Genomic DNA, 19646 nt, shown 5'->3' with positions numbered 1-19646 from the left:
TATGTATGTATTTAAGTGTGTGTGTGTTTGTGTGTGTGAGAGTATGTATGTATTTATGTCTGCGTGTTTGTATTTATGTGTGTGAGTGTGTGAGGGTGGGTTTGCGCCCGGCGCGCACGGTCTTACCGTGCCTCTCTCCGACCGGACCCTCCGGTGCTGTAGGTCACCGAGCTGTGGTTGGCGGAGAAGTCGGTGGCCAGGCTGTCGTTGCCATAGAGACCGCCGGTGGTCTGCAGACGCAGGCTGCGCCGCGACATCCTGGGAGAGTCGAAGACGGGAGCGATGTGATGCTGCTGCTCAAACTCGAGCGCTGCCGTCGAGTAGCTGGAGCTGTGGGAGGGAGAGCCAGAACGAGAGAGAGAGAGAGAGAGAGAGAGAGAGAGAGAGAGAGAGAGAGAGAGAGAGAGAGAGAGAGAGAGAGAGAGAGAGAGAGAGAGAGAGAGAGAGAGAGAGAGAGAGAGAGAGAGAGAGAGAGAGAGAGAGAGAGAGAGAGAGAGGGGGGGGGACAGGAAGGAGGTGGGTAGGATGAGGGACAGAGGCAAAAGAGATACAAAAAAAGTGGGGGAGAGAGGGAGGAGAAGAGAGAAAAAGGCATGTGGTGAACGGATGTGGACTGTCACTGAATCACCGGCCCAGAAGCTCTCATCACCTACTGCAGTCTCATTAGAGCAGAGAGCCATTACTACTACCGTGCTGAACAGGAATCTAGTCAGGAACATACAGTAGGTACTCCAGCCGGAACGTAAATAACAAAAGCTTAAATGTTGTGAGTCACCATTCGGGCCATAACATGGAGACAGGAGCAGAGAAAGCAGTTTTGGCGGCAAACTGTACTAAAAACAGTGTTTCCTCTGGGGAGGAGGGAGGAAGGGAGGAGAAAAGACAGAGAGCGAGAGAGAGAGAGAGAGAGAGAGAGAGAGAGAGAGAGAGAGAGAGAGAGAGAGAGAGAGAGAGAGAGGGTGTGAGAGAAAGAGGGACAGGCTGTGTGTTGTTGGGCCTGGCAGGAAATGAGTCACTCAACCCATAGAACAAAACAAAAAAACTGAGTAATAGACACACGAAGGCTGCTACTGAAACAGAGGCCCACATTCTAAAGATACATTCTAACGTGGAGTTAGTCAGCTGGCCATTACCCTGATGGAAAACGATTCAAGCCAGCAAACGTAGAGACAGAATACGGGACGGACGAAAATGTTGACACTGACACTTTGTGTTGAGCAAACACACAACTCTGACTCATGACTCAGGCCTGCCACTCCCCCGTACTGGGAACACATTGGGGAAAGCAGGAACCCCCATCGCATTTACCACACACACTCCCCGTAACCTATCACCACTCTTCGTACACCCACACACACACACACACACTTCAACAGAACAAAGCCCTTAGGGGTTAGATGCACACTCAACAGACTTGGAAGTCGTCCCACGTCAGGCGCGGTCTCCTCTCCTCGACCTTTGGCCTCTGGGCTAAGTCCTAGAAGTCCTCAGATGAACACATGGGGAGACAGACATGGAGACGAGTGGGGCAGGCCAAACCAGGAAGAGAAACGTATCTTATCACCAGTCGGAGGCCTGCCTCCAACTTCCTGTTATGAGTGGGGAGGGAGGGGTCCGTCCTCAATGCACCAGTCAAACTGAGGTACCCAACACACAGTCGTGTTCGGCCTGGGAGGACAGGGAGTGGCCTGGGGACAGTCGATTGTCAATGCGGTCAATGACACGCAGTGGAGAAACACTGGACCCTGGGTCAGCTGTGCTTAGTCGCTGCCAGCCCCGCCTACACAGGGTGCAGGGCTGCGACTGCTCTCTAGCCTGCTGGGAGAGTTTCAGAATGTGAAAGAAGAGAAAGTGTGCATGGAACTGTGCGTGAGAGAGCGCTTGAGGGTATGTGTGTGTGTGTATATGTGTGTGACAAAGAGTGCGTGTGTGCGAGAGAGAGCTTGAGTGTGTGCATGTGTTTACTGTTTATGGGTGACAAGAGAGCTTGAGGGTGTTTAAGTTTATGTGCGAGAGACAGCTTGTGTGTGTGAGTGAGAGAGAGAGAGAGAGAGAGAGAGAGAGAGAGAGAGAGAGAGAGAGAGAGAGAGAGAGAGAGAGAGAGAGAGAGAGAGAGTGCCTGCCTCTGAGGAGCAGCCTTCCATCAATGGCAGCTTCACAGTATGGCTGCATTCCCATTTGAATTAAGCTTGCCTCCTTAGAGAGAGAGAGAGCGCTTTGGAGTGTGTGTGAGTCGGTGTGTGCCTCTGTGCTTGCCCTGTGGCCCTCCTGCTGACCACAAAGCCCTCAGGATTACAACATCCCACCTCGAGCCAATTATGGACTTTCCTCCTCCTCCTCCTTCCTGGTGCCGGCTGATCCACCTGGCTCCCCTACACACATAGCCAGCTCCCCTCCTGCTACCGCCCTGCCTGCACGTCTGTGTGTGTGTGTGTGTGTGTGCTGTCAACGCAAGGGGCTGTGCCACATTTAGATGTGTGTGCTCCCACCAAGCCTTGGCACCTGATCACCTTGCATTAGCTCTCACTCCCCATGTCTGTGTCTCTCCGGTGTTGTTCACCACTTGTCTGTCTACTCCCTGGAAATCCTCCTAGTCCGTCTAGGAGCAGTGCCAGGGCGTCTAAGCAGGGCTGACGGGGGGGGGGGGGGACGGGGGGGGGGGGTGAGGCCTCGCAGGGGTGCAACAGGACACACGGGCATCCTCGGGGTGCGGGCGGTTAGGGAGAGGAGGGGGGGAGGAGCTAGATCTGAGCCATGATCACTGGTTCTGGGCTATTCACAACGACATCATCACAGCTCGTCAAATACTCAGGTGTGCTCATTCATCCCCTCCATGCCAACAGTGAGGCCAATCCAACGCAGTGCCTTCAAAATAACTCTCCGTCTTCGTAGTCTGCCCGCCATCACTGAGGGCTGCTGAGTCAGCAGAATGTACAGTGAGACTAGTTAGCCCAGAACCACAACCAGGCTCACAGCGTCTGCAGCAGATATACAAAGTTGAAATATGAGCCATTCGGGAACGTGCTCCGTGAATGCCGAGTCAGCATGTTCGGGGACTCAAATCCCCCCGCCTCGAGCCTTGCGAGCGCAGGCAGGTTAGAACCTGAACAGACCAGGTCCGGGCGACATTATGAGAGCTCAGCCTTCATTATAGCCTGCCCCTTCGCACGCGGCACATGACACTGAGCAAACACATCCTTGCCCGGACCCTTGTAATGACTGAGTTGGCAGGTGCTGCTCCCACACGTAGCACACGCTGAACTAGCATGCCGTGACCCCTTCTGCAGGAAACGACGCAGTGTTTATCCGTCGACATACTCCGCTCACGCACGCGCGCGCGCACACACACACATTCGTCTAGTGGGCCCCACCGTAGAGGAATAACACCACAGCCGGGGCCTGCAGCCTTACAGTCCAGGACGAGGTAGACGGATGCAAGAAAACAGGCCTCCCTACCACACTTCCACCAGGGATATTTACACTAGACACGCTATAGCTCATCGTTCCGACGCTGCAGCTGTCAAACACCTGGGTCGAACATGCTGCGCTGCACCGTACAAGGCCATCGCTCCCTCTCTCTCTCACAGACTCCGACGCGTTACGACACTTGAGTTGGACACTCTCACGCTCTCTCCAAGCATGCATCGTTGAGTTTGCTTCTCGACTTAGCAGGCCCATCAGCCTGAGAGGGAGTAACATCGGTTCTTGCAAACACTTGTCTCACTTGGTTTCGGCCTGCCACTCTGCCTATCGATCGGCTGGTATCTCCGTCTCTCCTACGCCTCCCCCTCACCAGCAGTATAAATAGCCTGGACACACACACATAGTTCAGAGAAATAGCTAGCAAATGACTGCACGCTAACACACACACACACAATCCAAAGAAATAGCTTGATAGCCTACTGTGCGCACACACACACAGTAAGTCTCTCGAGCTGGGCTCTCCCTCTCAGCTGCCTCTTATACAACAGTGCTATCCCTGCTGCCCAGTCCTCCCACGCCCCCATGGGCACTGCCAGTTCTCTGCTCTCCTAAAGCGATGCCCAGGGAGGGCTCTACCATGTGTAGAGGGGTGTCCCATTTTCATTTGATGCCATCTTCTCAAAGGTCGAGGCGCAGTTTCAATGTGGCAACACTGGGAGGGTATGGATGAGAATGTCACCAGTAAGCAATGTCACAAGTAATGTGACTATTAGACGGTTTAAAGCGAGGACTAGTCTGAACATCCGCCAGAGAAATTGAGCAGAACAAATATTTGCAGAATCGAATTATGCTATGTCACTTCCTGAGAGAGGTGAGGCCATGCAAAAAATATAAACACACATTCACACACACACATTCACACACACACACATTCTGAGAGTTCCTGCAACAGGCGGGTCATAAGACTGATTCCTTATTGGCCTACTGTCTACACCACACACACCACACACACACACACACACAGCTCAGACAGATTACAAATCACATGGTCTATAAATCTCAGCCTCCACTGTCCAGTATGTTAAACAAGTATTTAAACACACGATTTACAGGGAGATGTTCTCTGGGGAAAAGCAACCAACAGCTTGTCAAAGCTCTGCTTTTTAAAAACAAGGGGTGTTACATAGCTCTACGTCTCCTTGACACATTTCATATTTACATTGGATTCCCTGTTAGCTTATTGGCTTTCGGCTGACAGAGTTTAAATGGATGTAAATAACACAGGCCTACATGCAGTGCAACAGGAAACAGGAACGATGACCATCACAAGGCAAATACGCAGTGTCAAAATCAGGATCCTAACGCAGGCTTCTCTTCATCTAGAAGGCCGTGTCCTGGACAGACGCTCTCTGGGGCTCTGCTGTTTACACCCCCACCTCCACCCCACGCCCCCCACCACCCCCACTCAGTGTTTACTGAAATCAGATGGTTTTTACAAGCTTTGTACTGGAGGGGCCCAGAGGTCAGCAGAACGGTACTACACAAACAAACACACACATGCATTAGCAGACACACACACAGGCCCCACCCTCCTGCTTCCTAAAACCATTACAGGGCAGGCAGCTCCTGTTCCCCTGAGGGGCTATTTTTAACACTGGGCTGGGAGCGGGCCTAGGTGCCTAGGAGTCAAGGAACGTAGGACTCTAGATGCCTAGGAGTCAAGGAGTCAAGGAGTTGAAGGCAGAAATGCTCGGCTTTCTCTGCATCGAGCTGTTCTCTCCGGGTGCTCTTTATTTGCAAAGTGATTAAGATTGCTCCGGCCCGCCCCCTCTTTTCCCGCCTACAGAAGCACTTCTTTCTCTCTCTCTCTCTTTCTCTCTCCCTCCCTCTCTCTCTTACACCATGTGGAGTCTCTTCCCTCGGTCTTTCTGAGGAAGCCGTTTCATGTTGCTGCAGTTGCCATGGAAGCGACTCTAAACAGCCTTCTGGCCTGCCAGTGTGTGTGTGTGTGTGTGTGTGTGTGTGTGTGTGTGTGTGTTAGAGAGGCAGAGAGTGTGAAAGAGAGAGGGAAAGAGAACGAGCCCCTCCCACTTCCAACAGAACAAAATTCCAACAGGACACAAGGACCCTCTAATGCTGGGTACACACTAAATGATTTTTTTAATCTTTTAAGATTTTCAAAATGTGAGAGACCACAAACATGGGAAAAAAAAAATCCTAGACTTAACCGTTTTGCTCCCCCCACACATCAGGAGTTCTGATCCGCGATCGGGGTGGCTCCGCGATCTTCCGAGCAGGTTTGGTCACTCTTAACACACCTCACACCAAGGGAAAATCTGATAAAATAATCTGTAGAACCATCAAGATAATCGGGACATTACCTAGGATAGTCGGAAGGGGGGAAATCGGCCCGATTATCCTGTGGTGTGTCGCCAGCATAAGGCAGCGGTGTCAAATCCTGGTCCTCAGGGGCCGCTGTCCTGTACGTTTTATCCAGCACACCTGATTCACGTTTTATCCAGCACACCTGATTCAAATGAATGGTCGTTATCTGGCTTCCACAGAGCTTGATAACAACCCATTCATTTGAATCAGGTGTGTTGGAGAAGGGAAACATCTAAACCACACAGGACAGCAGTCCCTGAGGACCAGGGTTTGACACCCCTGCTCTAAGGCCTGATATTTGGTGTGTGTTCTGAGGAGAAGGATAGTGTTCGAGAGAGGGTGTGACTCCCCACGCCTTCATCCTGCAACTGCTGCCGTCATTCTCTGCTTAACCAGTGGTGGATTCACAAAGGACTGGCTATGCTGCTTCATACACACCGCCACACAAACAGTCTCTTCCACTCTCCCTCACACTCACAGACACACACACCAGATGTCCCAACAACTGTGCGAGCCAGTGTGAAACAACAACTGTCAAACTGGCTCTCGCTCAACCAAACACGCCAACCCCTCTGTTAAGTCTTTTGCCACGGAGCGTTCCGGAAAGAAATGCTACAGAAACGTATCTCGGGACACCCGGTGGGACACAGGTGCAGGAAGCGCACCTGTGTGTTACGAAGACCTCACGTCAAACCCCACCCCTTCCACAGTGAGGATACGGTTCTTCCTTCCTGGTCTCCTTCCTCCTTCCTGTGGTTTAACAAAACAAACAAAGCTAAAAACATGGAGATGAAGACCCTGTCCTGCTTGTATCCACACCTGTTAGCTACTTGAATCTTTTCTTACTCCTTTCCTTCTAACCTCTCACCTAGAGGAGCCTGTCACCCTCCCAAGGCTGCTTTGGCATTGTCCCTGTAGTACTATTACTACTATCCCTGGTTCAACTGTCCCTACACCAGAGATAACCTGACCTGAGGACCCACTGACCCACTTAGACACTGACGGGTCATAAAATATGAAGGGGCCCACCGCTGCTCCCATACACACACACACATACACAGGGTGGCACACACAACACACACTCTAAAACACAATGGGTATCCCTCAACAGTTAGTGTCTGTCTACTGTTAGTTCAACCGTGACTACTAGTATCCTTGGCTGGAACTTTTGAAAAGGTTGTTTCTCTGTGTGTGTGTGTGTGTGTGTGTGTGTGTGTGTTTAGACTTTGTTTCTTTATCTAATTAAAGCACATACTTTAATTCATATAGGGACAAAGGCTGGTCAGACATGACATGGATGCAGAACTCCCTCAGTTGAAACCATTTCCTTGCTAGCATGTCTGCCTGTCCCTTCTCAACAATGTATCAGTGAGCAGTGCAGCTATCAAGCCTGACTGAAGGGGGGGGGGGGGGGGGCTTAAAAACAGTATCCAAACAGAGGCATCTGGTTTGTTGCGACACCTTGGTTAACTTGGCGTGAACCCACTGGCACAGCAAAGGAATCTCAAGTCGGGTCCTAGCCTAGGGGACATGCAGTATCTCCTTACCACACACACGGTGAGGTCAGGCTATGGGGGGAAACAGGCTCGGCCCTTGCTTCTCTCCAGGAGACTACTGGAATCCCTCACTGAGAGAGGTAGATCAATGCCCTTCACCCAGATAGTGTCTGCCTGGCAGAGAGAAGACAGGGAGACCACCCCATACATTAGCCGGTCTTGTCTGCGGTTGTAAATCCTTCAATGAGACTGTTGCCCTTTCAGATTAATGACGATGAGGTTTGTTACGCTGGTCTTTACACAGGGATTCGTTTATACAGTTGGTTGGTGGGGCTAGAATGTGGAGGGCTTGAAAGTCTAGCCAAAGCAGTCACATTCTCCTTGAGAGTTCTAGCGCTTTATATGACTCTCTCTCTCTCGCTCTCTCTCTCTGGCCTCTGTCTAACTTGTCACTGGCCTGTTGAGATGTGACAACAGATGGGCCAACGGCTTCAGTCACCTGACCCTGTCCCTTTCAGCAGTGCCCTCTCCCACTCAGTAAAGGCCACACACAAACACACACACACATACAATGGCATTTAGTCCAAATATAACCCGCCATTTCTCTCTGATATAGGCCTACGCTGATATTTCAGAGAAATTAATGATTTTAACTGTCAGACTGCCAGTTTAGTCAGACTGCCCTGCCATTTAGGGGAATGAGGAGTGACCCTCTGTTGGTTTACCTACTTCAGTATATTGTCAACAAGACTCGAAGTGACATTGGTCTTTTGACTATAGACTTTATAAAAAAAACTGAACAAAATCAGACCGCCAAAATACAACCTAACTTTCTATGAATTACTGTGAATTTGTTGAAATAAACTTCACATCCTGATAGCAACCAATACATATTAAAGGTTTGACAGTAAAATGAAATCATTCCGATATCTGTGGGCATCACAGGACTCTAATAAACATGACCAATCATCATGGTCGGACCAGCACTAATGATTGAACGGCATTCGGATCGAATGCAATGATTGGACGGGCTACTTGTCAATCAACCTCACGGGAGTAGTCAGGCAGCGAGTTCATGTGCTTTGGAGGAGTGGCTTTTAAAGGAGAGGGTGGGATATTTTGATTCGAATCCTTTCAAACTCGAGCTAAAAATGCAAGGTTCTCAAAACATCTATTCTGCCTTTAACATTCATTTGATATCTTCACTGCCACATTACAGATTAGATTCCTTAGGCACTATATGCAAATCCACTTCTACTGACGCGTCCATCTATAAGATCTGACATGCCACATGTACCTTGAGGGGATTCATGTAAATGTCATGTGCTTGTCATGACACAGGCATAGAAAGACAGCCTGTGTTCTACGCCTGAACATTGGATTGAGGGAAAGAAAGATCTTCACCACTGGAATGAGGCTACTAGCCATTTTTTTTTTACTGGCAAGGTACAGACACGGCGATGAGGAGTGGTTTGTTAGAACATGCCTAAGGACTTTTACTCTCATTTTCAACTTAATTGCTAGTTGGACGCACCTTAAAGGTCGCACAAACTTAGCTCATTCTACATCTTGTTCCTCTACAGGTCTTGCCTATTACCTATAGTTATCTCACCTTGAAATGTTCACTAACATGCCTTTCACAACCCTCGTCAAATCTGATGTGTCAAAATGTGGCCAGAAAAAAAACTACAACATTCCACCACCAGTAGCCACGCCTGAAACCACTGTCTTCCACAGAATGTGTGGAGGCCAATGGGGAAGGGCAGGTGATAATTAGATGTTCACTATGAAATGTTTATTTTAATGAGAGTACCACGACAGCATTCAGCCAAGACCAAGTGAACTCATTATTCTCAGACATACACAGACTATGCAACTGTAGGTTTCCTTTCTAAACAGTGAATAGGAGAATTGGGCATGGAGCAGCAGTAATCACCTTTACACGAGCAACACTGAGATGTCTAAGCGCAGCTCGTTTTCCAGTTTGTTTACTCTGAAACACATTTAGTCACGATCGCGGTCGTGAGACTGAGTCATCAAAACCACAACCACAGCGAGGTTTCTGTTCAGGCAGCCAAAGCTGGAATGCATTAATGCAGACTCCAGAGGATCAACATAAGGACAATAACTATGTAAAAGAGTTCAGGGGAGTATTTGCATGGTAAATATTTAGACTGCAGCCCTTTCTCTGTTCTAATGTAGTTGCATCACAATGGTGAGTTTATCTGACCTGAACCCTTTCATTTCCCCACCCCCCTGTTGCAAAATGTGAGAAAAGAGATCTCTCTGGCAGAAACACTGGTCATCAACAATTGAAGACTGGTAATATTTAATAGCGACAGTCTTTTCACATTAAGACTCCAAGACACAGAAAACAATAGCTAACTTGAGAGAGGAGGGAAGAGTTTTCACTGTAGTGACTGCACATGATGCCATCTTGAAAAGCTGGGGAACATCCAACACTCAGAGTTCAAGAACAGTTAACAGAAGCCATATGTGGGATTCTACCAGAGCATAATTCAAGGTCAATTCTGATCTATTCAGCATTTACAACAGTGGATGGTCCTTGCTGGCTGATGGTCAGCCTGATTACTATGATTCTGGTCCCTGTATGATGAACAGGATGTCCTTCATTAACCTACAACTTAGTTCCTAGCTCAGATGAACATTATTAATATCTCAATTAGAATTTAAGAGTATAATTTTAAATTGTATTATTTGTTAATTTGAATTTCTAGGGGTGGTAATAACTAGTGAATACAAAAAAAACATATTTTAACAAATTTATCTCAATTACAGGTCAGAGTAATACACTTTGAGGTGAGATCAAATCTGGAGGACACAATGCCACTTGTTATTCAGTCACATCCTTTTCCTTGCATATTTCTCTAGGTAGCCAAAAATGGTTGAGCTGCAGCCCGCTGCCCCGCGGTCTCACCTGAGAGAGTAGGTATATCCTGTGTTCTCCGGAGCACACTGGGGAGGTGTGTATGTGTGCAGGCGGGAAAAATCCATGGTCATTCTTTGTTCAGACTGCGAGTCAAGGCGCAAGGGAGGGGGGGGGAGAAAGGGCTCTTTAGGTTATGGAGATGAACGGCTAGGGATTACGCTCACACACTCGCAAAGGCATGCAGGACACACCTACATTCACTCTCTCACACACTCACACACACCAATACTGTTCAGCCTGTCTCCCGACAATAGAGGTTGAGAATTCGAAAATATTCCCGGCATTCTATCAGAATGGCACTATTCTATCGATCCACCATCCCGCAAGTTATGAAGTTATTTGATGACACAAACAAGCACCTCTCCACTTCAATTAGCCTATCTTCAGACTATCAACTCTCCAGTCAACACAATCTCTGCGTCGTTACAATCCAGTTAAAACTCCATCCCCTGGCTCTGCTCCACAGCCAGCAGCTGCTGCTCTGATCAGGGAAGCAGAGCCCAGACAAACAGGGAACATAATGAGACCAGTTTTTGCACGTTGCCCTTCTCTAGAACACAATACTACCACTCCGCTGGCCTAAGTTGCGCGGAAGAGACTTGGCCGACCTCCTTCTGCATTCTGCCAATTGCTGTTCGATGACGAGGGTTCTGGACGGACGGCCCGCAATGAATGAAGCGTCTCTTCTCTGCCTCTATAGAACAGCGGCTGGGAGCTGTCCACGCCTGGTGGAGACTGGAGATGGGGAAGGCTGGAGACAATAATGAGGCTTTCTCTCCAAGACGACACCCTCCTCTAGGCACGAAGTCTATGGCTGACTGACTGACAAGTAAGAAGCTCTCTGGAGCAAGTTGAGCAACATTCAGAGGTGGGGCTTGAGTTAGACAGCAGGTAGGACACACCTGGCCAGAGTGAGGTTCGACAGCTAGTGGAGGCTTTTCTCAGAAGTTTGAATTTAGCACATTACATTACAAGTACAGGGACATTCTCCCCGAGGCAAGTAGGGTGAAGTGCCTTGCCCAAGGACACAACGTCATTTTGCACGGCCGGGAATTGAACCAACAACCTTCTGGTTAATAGCCCGACTCCCTAACCGCTCAGCCATCTGACTCCCATGGTCAGATGGCACATGGTTTGATACTACATTTTCAGACCATTTTTCACGACACACTAAACAAACATTTTACATAAAAACAATTGGGTTGTAAAGAAGAAGTTCAGTGGAAGTAGGCTAGTTTTGTATGTAAACTAAAGCATACCTGAAAGGTCCCACCCCGTTTATGAATCAAGCCAGAGGGCCAGGGGGAGATGCATCATCAACCTGTTTGCAGCCTCAGGGCCCAGGGCAGCCATTAAAATACTCTGATACAAATGAAAACCAAAGCAGTAGTGGTGAGACTCAAATTAACACAACTGCAGTTACCTCTCAATTGTGCACATGATTCTAGAATTCCCTGCTTTACCTTCAATGACTTAGACCACAGGAAGGAACACTACAAGAACAGATGGCTTTCTCCAAACCACCCTTTCAAATCTGTGAGGCATTAATTGGGATTGAATCATTCAAATCTACTCAAACCTTAAATCCAAAAAGCAGGATGAACAAACAAGAATGAAAAGCATTTGGAGCAAATGAATTCTGCCTGGCTGGATTATTTGGTTGGAATGGCTGCTGAAGCAGGCGATCATCCAGGATTCAGTGTGGCTGTTTGACTTTCCAGTAAGGTAAAACAGATAAGCTTTATATAAAGTCCACCCAACTATATAGGCTAGGCCTAATTGAAACTGTAGATAGTTGAGAACTGATTTTCTGTTTTAACAGCAGCCACAACTATAACAAATGATCAGCAAAATGGCCCCCTTGGATGTTTTGCTTTGACATGTAATCTTCCCTGGCTTAACCCATTTAAACCCCAGAAAGCACCTATGAACCTTAAATACTCGGGAGACAGACTGAACTAAGACAGATCAGGCATCAACTGACTCTCACTTACAGGCGCTTTCTTACACACGCACTCATACCTAGTCCCATAAACACAATCATGTGCTACAGCTAGGGAGAGCTTTCCCTCAAAGCCATTTCCCAACACATGCATGTTTACTTTGTCTCGCTGGCTCCTTTGGCAGAACAGAGTATATTGCGCAAAGCATGCAATAGACAGGCTCTCGCTGTGTTTATGACCGTCACAATTAAAACGGCGTGTATTTGGCCCAATACTAAAAGGTCCTGAAGCTCCGTTAGTCTCCTATTGCCTTACAGTACACTAATTTTAGAGCGTAATAGACCAAGCAGTCAACTACCAGCGCAATAATATCGACGTCTGTGTTGAAACGGCTGCGCTGTAGTCGGTTGGATTCGAATTTCATTATAAAGATACTTAGTTAGACAATATACCATATTTTAACAGACATTGTTATAGTTTAGTACAGCTAACAACGTTGCAAATATATGAATTATTGACTAGGGCCCAAGGTTTCTGCTGTCAAAACTGCGTTCTGTGTAAAGGAGCTTAGCTAACAAGGACAAATGAATAGAATTAAAGGCACTACAATTCACATAAGTTCTTACTAACATTCAGGAATATTCAGGGGTATTATGGGGATAATAGCACGAGAATCGCCCACTTGCCGGTATGAAAATAGTCCATCTATTTATTATTCTTTATGAGCGTAATCCAGAGGAACAAGATCCACACATTGCTGTCTTGGAAGATGCGCGAATTTCTGATCGCATCTCGACGCAACTCCTCAAAGCATTAAACGGTAGGTGGGTGCTCGACTATCCGAAACCCGATCTGTGTACAATATTTCTCCGAGACCAGTCACTAAAGTTTGCAAGTTGACAGTAGTGGGTTATGCTCATGAACTACATGCAGAATTCCAAAATGGCTTCCCAGACGTAACAAAGCCAGAAGGATAGCTGCTGAGTTGTTCCTCCCACTCCCAGGCCCGCCATTGTCAGTCAAGGCGCAAGGCGCTCACTTCGAATCTATTGGATGGTGAAATCCCAGCAAATTGCAGTATCCCAGCAATGAAACTTAGGGTACAGTATACATTGTTAGAGATACTGATTTGTACACATTAGCTCATGCATTGGTTATGAATTCGTCATAGCTGTCGTTGGACTATCAAACACAGAAAGTGGCGCACTGACCACAACACAAAGCCCCCCAAGAGACCAGAGCAGTTTGATGGTGGATGCTTTTTTTCCACTAATATTTTTCTAATAATCCGGATCAGCAAAATCTCACTCTTACTGAATAGCCAAGCTTTAACTAATCAAGACTTAATTTGGCATACCATTCAATAAGAACACTTGGAACATTCCTACAAATGGAACTGTGTAGGTAAATCACAAATAATTTTCGATTCATGATTATGATTAAGTTAACTTGGCAAGAAAGTTAACTTAAAGTGTGTTGCACTGAAAGGTGGCGGAACAAAGTTTAAACAACTAAAAATATGTACATAAAGTAGCCTGGAGAAATGGTATGTATGTATAAAAAATAGTTCCATGAAGTGGTTCCCGACCCTGGTCCTCAGGAACCCCCTGTCCTGCATGTTTTAGATGTTTTCCTGCTCCAACACACCTGATTCAAATGAATGTTCATAAGCAGGCTTCTGCCAAGCTGGATAACGACCCATTCATTTAAATCAGGTGTGTTGGAGCAGGGAAACATCTTAAACATGCAGGACAGGGGGTCCCTGAGGACCAACAACCCAAAAAGGTAATTATCAGTTTCCAACATCAGGACCAATCGTGGGACCAATGCGCCATCTAGTGTCCTCCTTTTGTAAGACCATATGTGACGTAGGCCGGTCAAGACATATTTAAGAACCAATCCGCACCATTACAAAGAATACATCGAAGGCGGGGTTAGTTTCAAGATGATCAAAGTCCAATGCTAATACACATAAGGCTATAGCTACAGGGAAAACATTTGTAATTATATCTATCAGCTCTGTAATGCAGTTGCCTACAATTCGAACTGTGTGGGCACAAGCCAAATTCAGAAAATTTGTAAACATGATGAACAACAAATTGGTCAGGAGAAAGTTATCCAGACAAGTGCGACCTTTGTGCTACTGGCTGCATACCCAGTCGAAATGTCCAGCAAACTGCTGGGCCTGCTGCCATTGCCAACTGTGGAGTGTAACTCTCCAGCGTCTTTGGTTGAACTTTTACTTATTCGTTCATCCTCAAAACAGTTTTGTCATATCTACTTAAGAAGCATGGTCAGTGTTGCTACATAGCGTACGAAGCAAATTTGAGACTATTTCAACAGCTTCTTTCAAGAACATTACTTACAGTTGTCGCGGGTGATGTTAACTGTCAAATCCTTGCACCTTCCTCTGCGGTGTGTAGCGTCGGTTTCTCAACCTACTAGTAAGCTATTATTAAGCAAGCCCATAAAACTCTGTTTTTTTAAGTTTGAATGAAACACGAAAGTAACAGTAGAGACAAGCTTAGTTCGCCTTTTCCCGCACTCCCTGTTGCTAATATTTTCCGCTCTTCAAACTCACATCACATGGATACTGTAATTGCCTGGTGCCCTTTTTTGGTCATAATGCCCAAATATGGGTTCTGTCAAAACGTAAAGTAGCCTAATCCTCGTGTCACTGACGAGACGAAATAGCGTCCCTTACTGGCTGCAGCATTCCATAGCATCATCAGTGCTTGAAAGAGATGGGTATGGCTGCAGCCTGCAGCCTCCCGTCTCATGCCCTCCCGTCTCATGCCCTCCCGTCTCATGCCCTCCCGTCTCATGCCCTCCCGTCTCATGCCCTCCCGTCTCATGCCCTCCCGTCTCATGCCCTCCCGTCTCATGCCCTCCCGTCTCATGCCCAGGCTGTCCAATGGTAAGTTCAGAGGGTCAAAAATACTAAATCGCGAATTATTTTACGGATGGAGTTAAAGGTAAGTTCGTGAGCACGTTTGTTGCAATAAATTGAAAAACTTGAAATTGAAAAATGTTATCCATATAGTTTGCTGATTTCTGGATGTTATTGTTCTGTCCCTGATCTTAGCGTATATTTGATGAAACCTGCGATGACCTTCATTTAAAACTGCATCAGCATTTTATGTTGACATTTGTTAGCGAATATTAGCTAAAGTTACCTAGAGAAATGTATGGTTGCAGACTTTGATGGTTTCTTTTTGTGATTTTCCTTAAGGTACACATCAGTGTCTTTATCGCTATTGGCCTCTTTTCCACATGACAATTCTATCAGAACTGTTCGATTCCAACATTCTGTCGTTATTCATTATGTTAGTTCAAAATATTCTCAAACGTGGAGAAGAGAACGTGTGTGCAGTGTATGTAATGACGGGATTGTGTGAGAGAACCTGAAAAACCGGATACTTTGTCACTGAAGAATGCAAATGATCGTCATTGCATTGTAATTGATCTCCTGACTAGAATCTCTTGGTGTCTGCTGCGTACAGGCGGTTTTAACTTTAGATCTGTACAGTGAATCCACCACATTTTCAAAGTCTTCCTCTTCGCTGGACTACGCACAAATCCATTTAGGATTTTTTTACCCAACCTTTTGGATGATGAGGACCCTTTGGATTTTTGTTTTGTGTTCCTTTGAGGTACTCACTGCTCAACCCAAAAACGAGGACACATGTAAGTCTGATAACATTATCAAAATATTAGAAAACATTTGTGTCTTGCTTTTTCACATAATTAGGCTACTACTGTGAAAAGTTGACCATTGTAGGCCTATGTAGGTAGATCTGACAAGTCTGCTTACTGTCTCTTTTACAGATATTCTTTGTGAGACTTGTTTAGAAACAGCAAAAGGTAGGATTGATACTCAACACTAAACTTATATGTGAAATATAGCTGTCCTGTATGGAGGACCAAACCTGCCATGCTGTTCACACTAGACGCAAGGGGTAGGGGAAAAATTGATTCAGTCTTCTAGCGATTCACATCGATTCAAAAATGTAAAAAATCGTTTATCGATTCGTGACCCCAAGAATGCATTCGAATCGTGAGGTACCAACAGATTCCCACCCCTACGCGCATTTCTCCACGCCGGTCACCAAGCCTTTCACATTCTCTGAGCTTTATTTTTTCACATTTAAAGCGGACATGGTAGCCTACATAATAGGCTATATTTCGGCAACTTGGTTGCTCCAACAACCGTCGCAACAGCATCCCAACATAACATGGCAACATTTGGCTTTTTGTTGCAGTAGTCTTTGTAAAATACGTGCTGTGGGGAATACAACTCCATGTAGCACTATAGGCCTACTTCTCATCTTCGATGATTAACTTTGTGTTGTAAATCTTCCCAAAATTCTCAGTTGGTTTGTGATGTAGCCTATAGGTTTCATTCTCTTCTGCCTGATTGGGGGCTCTGACAGATCGTGTATCTCGGATATCGTTTTTATCGGGGTAAACACATGGTTGGCCGTTTGTTACCAGCGTAGTGATGGGTGTTAAGTGATAGGCTATAGCCCACTAACGTAGTAAAATCTTAATAACATGTTTGTTTATCCACATATATCATATAATATGGTGAATTTTATCATCCTGCAGCCGAATTCGGAAGCGTCTCGTGGAAACATTTGACCAGCTGCCGAAAAGATCGCTGCAGAGCGCGAGTCAATCGTGGCGCTTCGCGGCGCTTCGCGGCGGCCTGTGTTGCCTGTCCAATTTAATAACATGGGCGCCCAAAGGAAAAAGGCTGCACTTCCAAGCGCTTCCAGGCGCTTTGCAGCTAATCGCGGCGCTTCGCAATTTTATAAGGAAAACATAAAGAAGGACAAATGCTTGGATGCTGTTGGGGCGGCTGTTGAATCTTTGCAGCCAAAACTTTAGAGGATCAAAGACTTGTTGACTGGCACAGAGAAACAGTGGCGGTCCTAGCACATTTGGCGAAATCTTGTGCCGCCCCCTACCCCGCCGGCCGCCCAAACAGGAATGAGTTAGTGATGTGTCGTTCGTGAACGATTCGTTCATTTTGAACGAATCCTTACAAGGACTCGGGAGTAACAAGTCCTCTCAAAGAGTGATTCGTTCATTTTCTCGTGGCCGCGCATCGGGACTGTTGCATAGGCTCGTCGTAGTAAACAGAAATTATTTGTTCATTTCCCGACTCGGTCTTTCTACGAGTCTTTGGATCCTTTTTTCACGTGACCCGCATTGTACTTTTTAGTAGAGGAAACAGTTTCCTCATTCCCTTTCGCGTGGCCGCTGTTTTAGTAAGATGTGAATGATATTTGCTCAAGTCGTTGTTATTTTCACTTTACATTTACACTTACAGTTTAGTGCAGTGTAATTGTTTGCCGTGATAATTAAATGCTAGTGTGATAATAAATGACCAAATCATACAAACTGTCATGATACATTATTTTAATGCAGGAATTTCTTTTAAAATAGTATCTGCTGGTGCACATGTCATGCACATAGCCCCCGCGCCCCCCCCCCCCCCCCCGTTGAAATGAACGAATGACTCGAAAAAAGATTCGTTCATTTTACTGAACTAGATTCAAAGAACCGAATCAGTAAAATGATCCGAACTTCCCATCACTAGAACGAGTGGCACGAACACAATCGCAATACCTGTTTTGGCCAACACACAAATTGCGGAAAAAGCGCGTCTGTGGGTGTGAATAGACTTGCGACAGTCACAGCCGAACGTGACGCTTTTTGATTAACACAGCTCATTAACATATTGAGATGAAGAAATACAGAAATAAATGAATGAATAAATAAATATATGAATATATAAATATTAGTGTTAATTAGTGACTAACTAGTGTTAACTAACCCTAACCCTAATTAGTTACTGAACCAATTATATATAATATTTTTTACATTTCCTTACTCAAAAATGTATTCCTTACATTACTTAGGTTTAAATTACATTTAGTCATTTAGCAGATGCTCTTATCCAGATCCAAAATGATGTGTGTATTCATTTTAATGTATTTCTGCATGGATGTGGACATTTATTTATTGATTAATTTCTAAATATGGCAGGTTTGGTCCTCCATAGGCCTGAAGACATACATTGAATGATGATACGTTGCTGCCCCCCCCCCCCCCCCTCTCTCTCTCTCTCTCTCTCTCTCTCTCTCTCGCTCAGAAATGGAGAGGGTCCTGCAGGAAACAAAGGCAGAGAGCAGACAGGATGTGATTGAGAAACTGATCAATGGAGAAGTGTGTGAAAGAGCTCCATTCCACAAGCATAGCCATCTGGCTGAAGACAAGCTGAGATCTTTCTGCCAGAAACTGTTAGGTCAGAACAAGTGTTCAGTGTAAAAAGTCAATAGGCTACTGCCTTTACGACCAATACTGAACTTCTTGTTCATCTCCTTTTAGATGTCTACCATGTTGAGTTCCGCACAGCTTTGCAAGGAAAAGCACCAGAACGCATGGACATTGGTCTGTGTTATGAACATTCCACTGCATGTGTTGGAGTGAAACGTCAATCTTTCCAGGTACTGTAGGCCTACGTGCAATAAAGGTTACTTTACTTTGTATTAGTCCCCATTTATGAAAATGCCATTTCAATCCTCCTAATCAAATAACAGGCTTTTCTCTTTATGTTGGCAGGAAAACACCAAACCTCCTTTCATGGACAGTCACATTCAAATGCTACTTCAAAACAATAAAGACAAAGTGCGCATGCCTCGTCCTGTACGACCCGCTACCTCTACAACCTCAAAAGATGAATTGTAACATGTATTACCAAAGTGGTGGGTTGTTTGATTGAGGTCGTCATGATTTGGATGAACTTTCAAGTCCGAGAAGTCCAGGAACAATTACTTAAATGTATCCTGTCATCATTGGTTTTCTTAGAACTATTTAAATGCCACTCAACTACATACATTTATGCAGCAGATTTTATTTGGGCATTAAAAACATTTGGGGATTTGGGATTACTGTGCCAGAAATCAGGATACTCACTGCACACACCCACACACACTCATGTACACACCCACTTGAGAAGAAAGCTCTATTTTCAATTACTATTATGTAACACTTATTTTGTTTTTAGATTGGTTGGGACCAGTATAGCATGGGCAAAGTAGATGTAAGTTAACTTGCTGGCTACAGTAGTTATCAGAAAATATGTATTGTCACTGGAGCCACAGCAGTCATGCTGTACTGTTACTTCGGAACAGTTCTGTTGCAGAAATTTTGGATTGTCAATTCAAAATATGCCTGGCTTAGTTTTTCATTCTACATAATAGTTTGTTTACATATTTTGACCTCAGTATGAACAATACTTGAACAAAACTTCAGATCAAATGTTGGTAATTGTAACCACACATGTTGCTTGGTTTTAATATGGATGCTGATGTTAAAACTGTAAGGCTACTCGTGTAAGTGCCTTGGCTATGTACCATAAAGATTATTATTGATACATTA

At 45.8% G+C, this 19646-nt stretch overlaps 1 protein-coding gene and 1 long non-coding RNA gene across 9 annotated transcripts in view; one reads left to right on the top strand and one right to left on the bottom strand.

Moving 5' to 3' along the window:
• The window catches only part of sun1b (Sad1 and UNC84 domain containing 1b), a 26477-nt gene extending 11740 nt beyond the window's left edge, over positions 1–14737 (bottom strand). For 2 of the 6 annotated variants that reach the window (XM_062451251.1, XM_062451275.1), the window contains exons 1-3: positions 10863–11196; positions 10243–10337; positions 127–330 (exon numbers count right to left, since the gene is read on the bottom strand). In XM_062451251.1, coding sequence (XP_062307235.1) covers positions 127–330; positions 10243–10337; positions 10863–10874 — 311 coding nt within the window. In that variant the 5' untranslated portion in view covers positions 10875–11196. Of the gene's footprint in view, positions 1–126; positions 331–1414; positions 1550–10242; positions 10338–10862; positions 11197–12827; positions 13143–14559 lie in introns of those variants that run through there. The other 4 variants (XM_062451243.1, XM_062451236.1, XM_062451257.1 and 1 more) reach the window with 4 other exon arrangements.
• Positions 12986–19646, top strand: LOC134011821 (uncharacterized). Of its 3 annotated transcripts, XR_009928507.1 has the most exons (6): positions 12986–13017; positions 15701–15884; positions 16026–16061; positions 18358–18510; positions 18594–18712; positions 18828–19646. It is a non-coding gene; the product is annotated as an uncharacterized LOC134011821 (long non-coding RNA). The 3 variants fall into 3 exon arrangements; XR_009928508.1 differs by lacking the exon at positions 12986–13017 and having other exon boundaries at positions 15540–15884; positions 18806–19646; XR_009928506.1 differs by lacking the exon at positions 12986–13017 and having other exon boundaries at positions 15547–15884.

The sequence above is a fragment of the Osmerus eperlanus genome, chromosome 2, assembly GCF_963692335.1.
Source record: "Osmerus eperlanus chromosome 2, fOsmEpe2.1, whole genome shotgun sequence".
In the NCBI taxonomy this organism is placed as follows: domain Eukaryota; kingdom Metazoa; phylum Chordata; class Actinopteri; order Osmeriformes; family Osmeridae; genus Osmerus; species Osmerus eperlanus.
The sequence above is the reverse complement of the archived record's forward strand: the minus strand, read 5'-3'. Positions and strand labels throughout refer to the sequence as shown.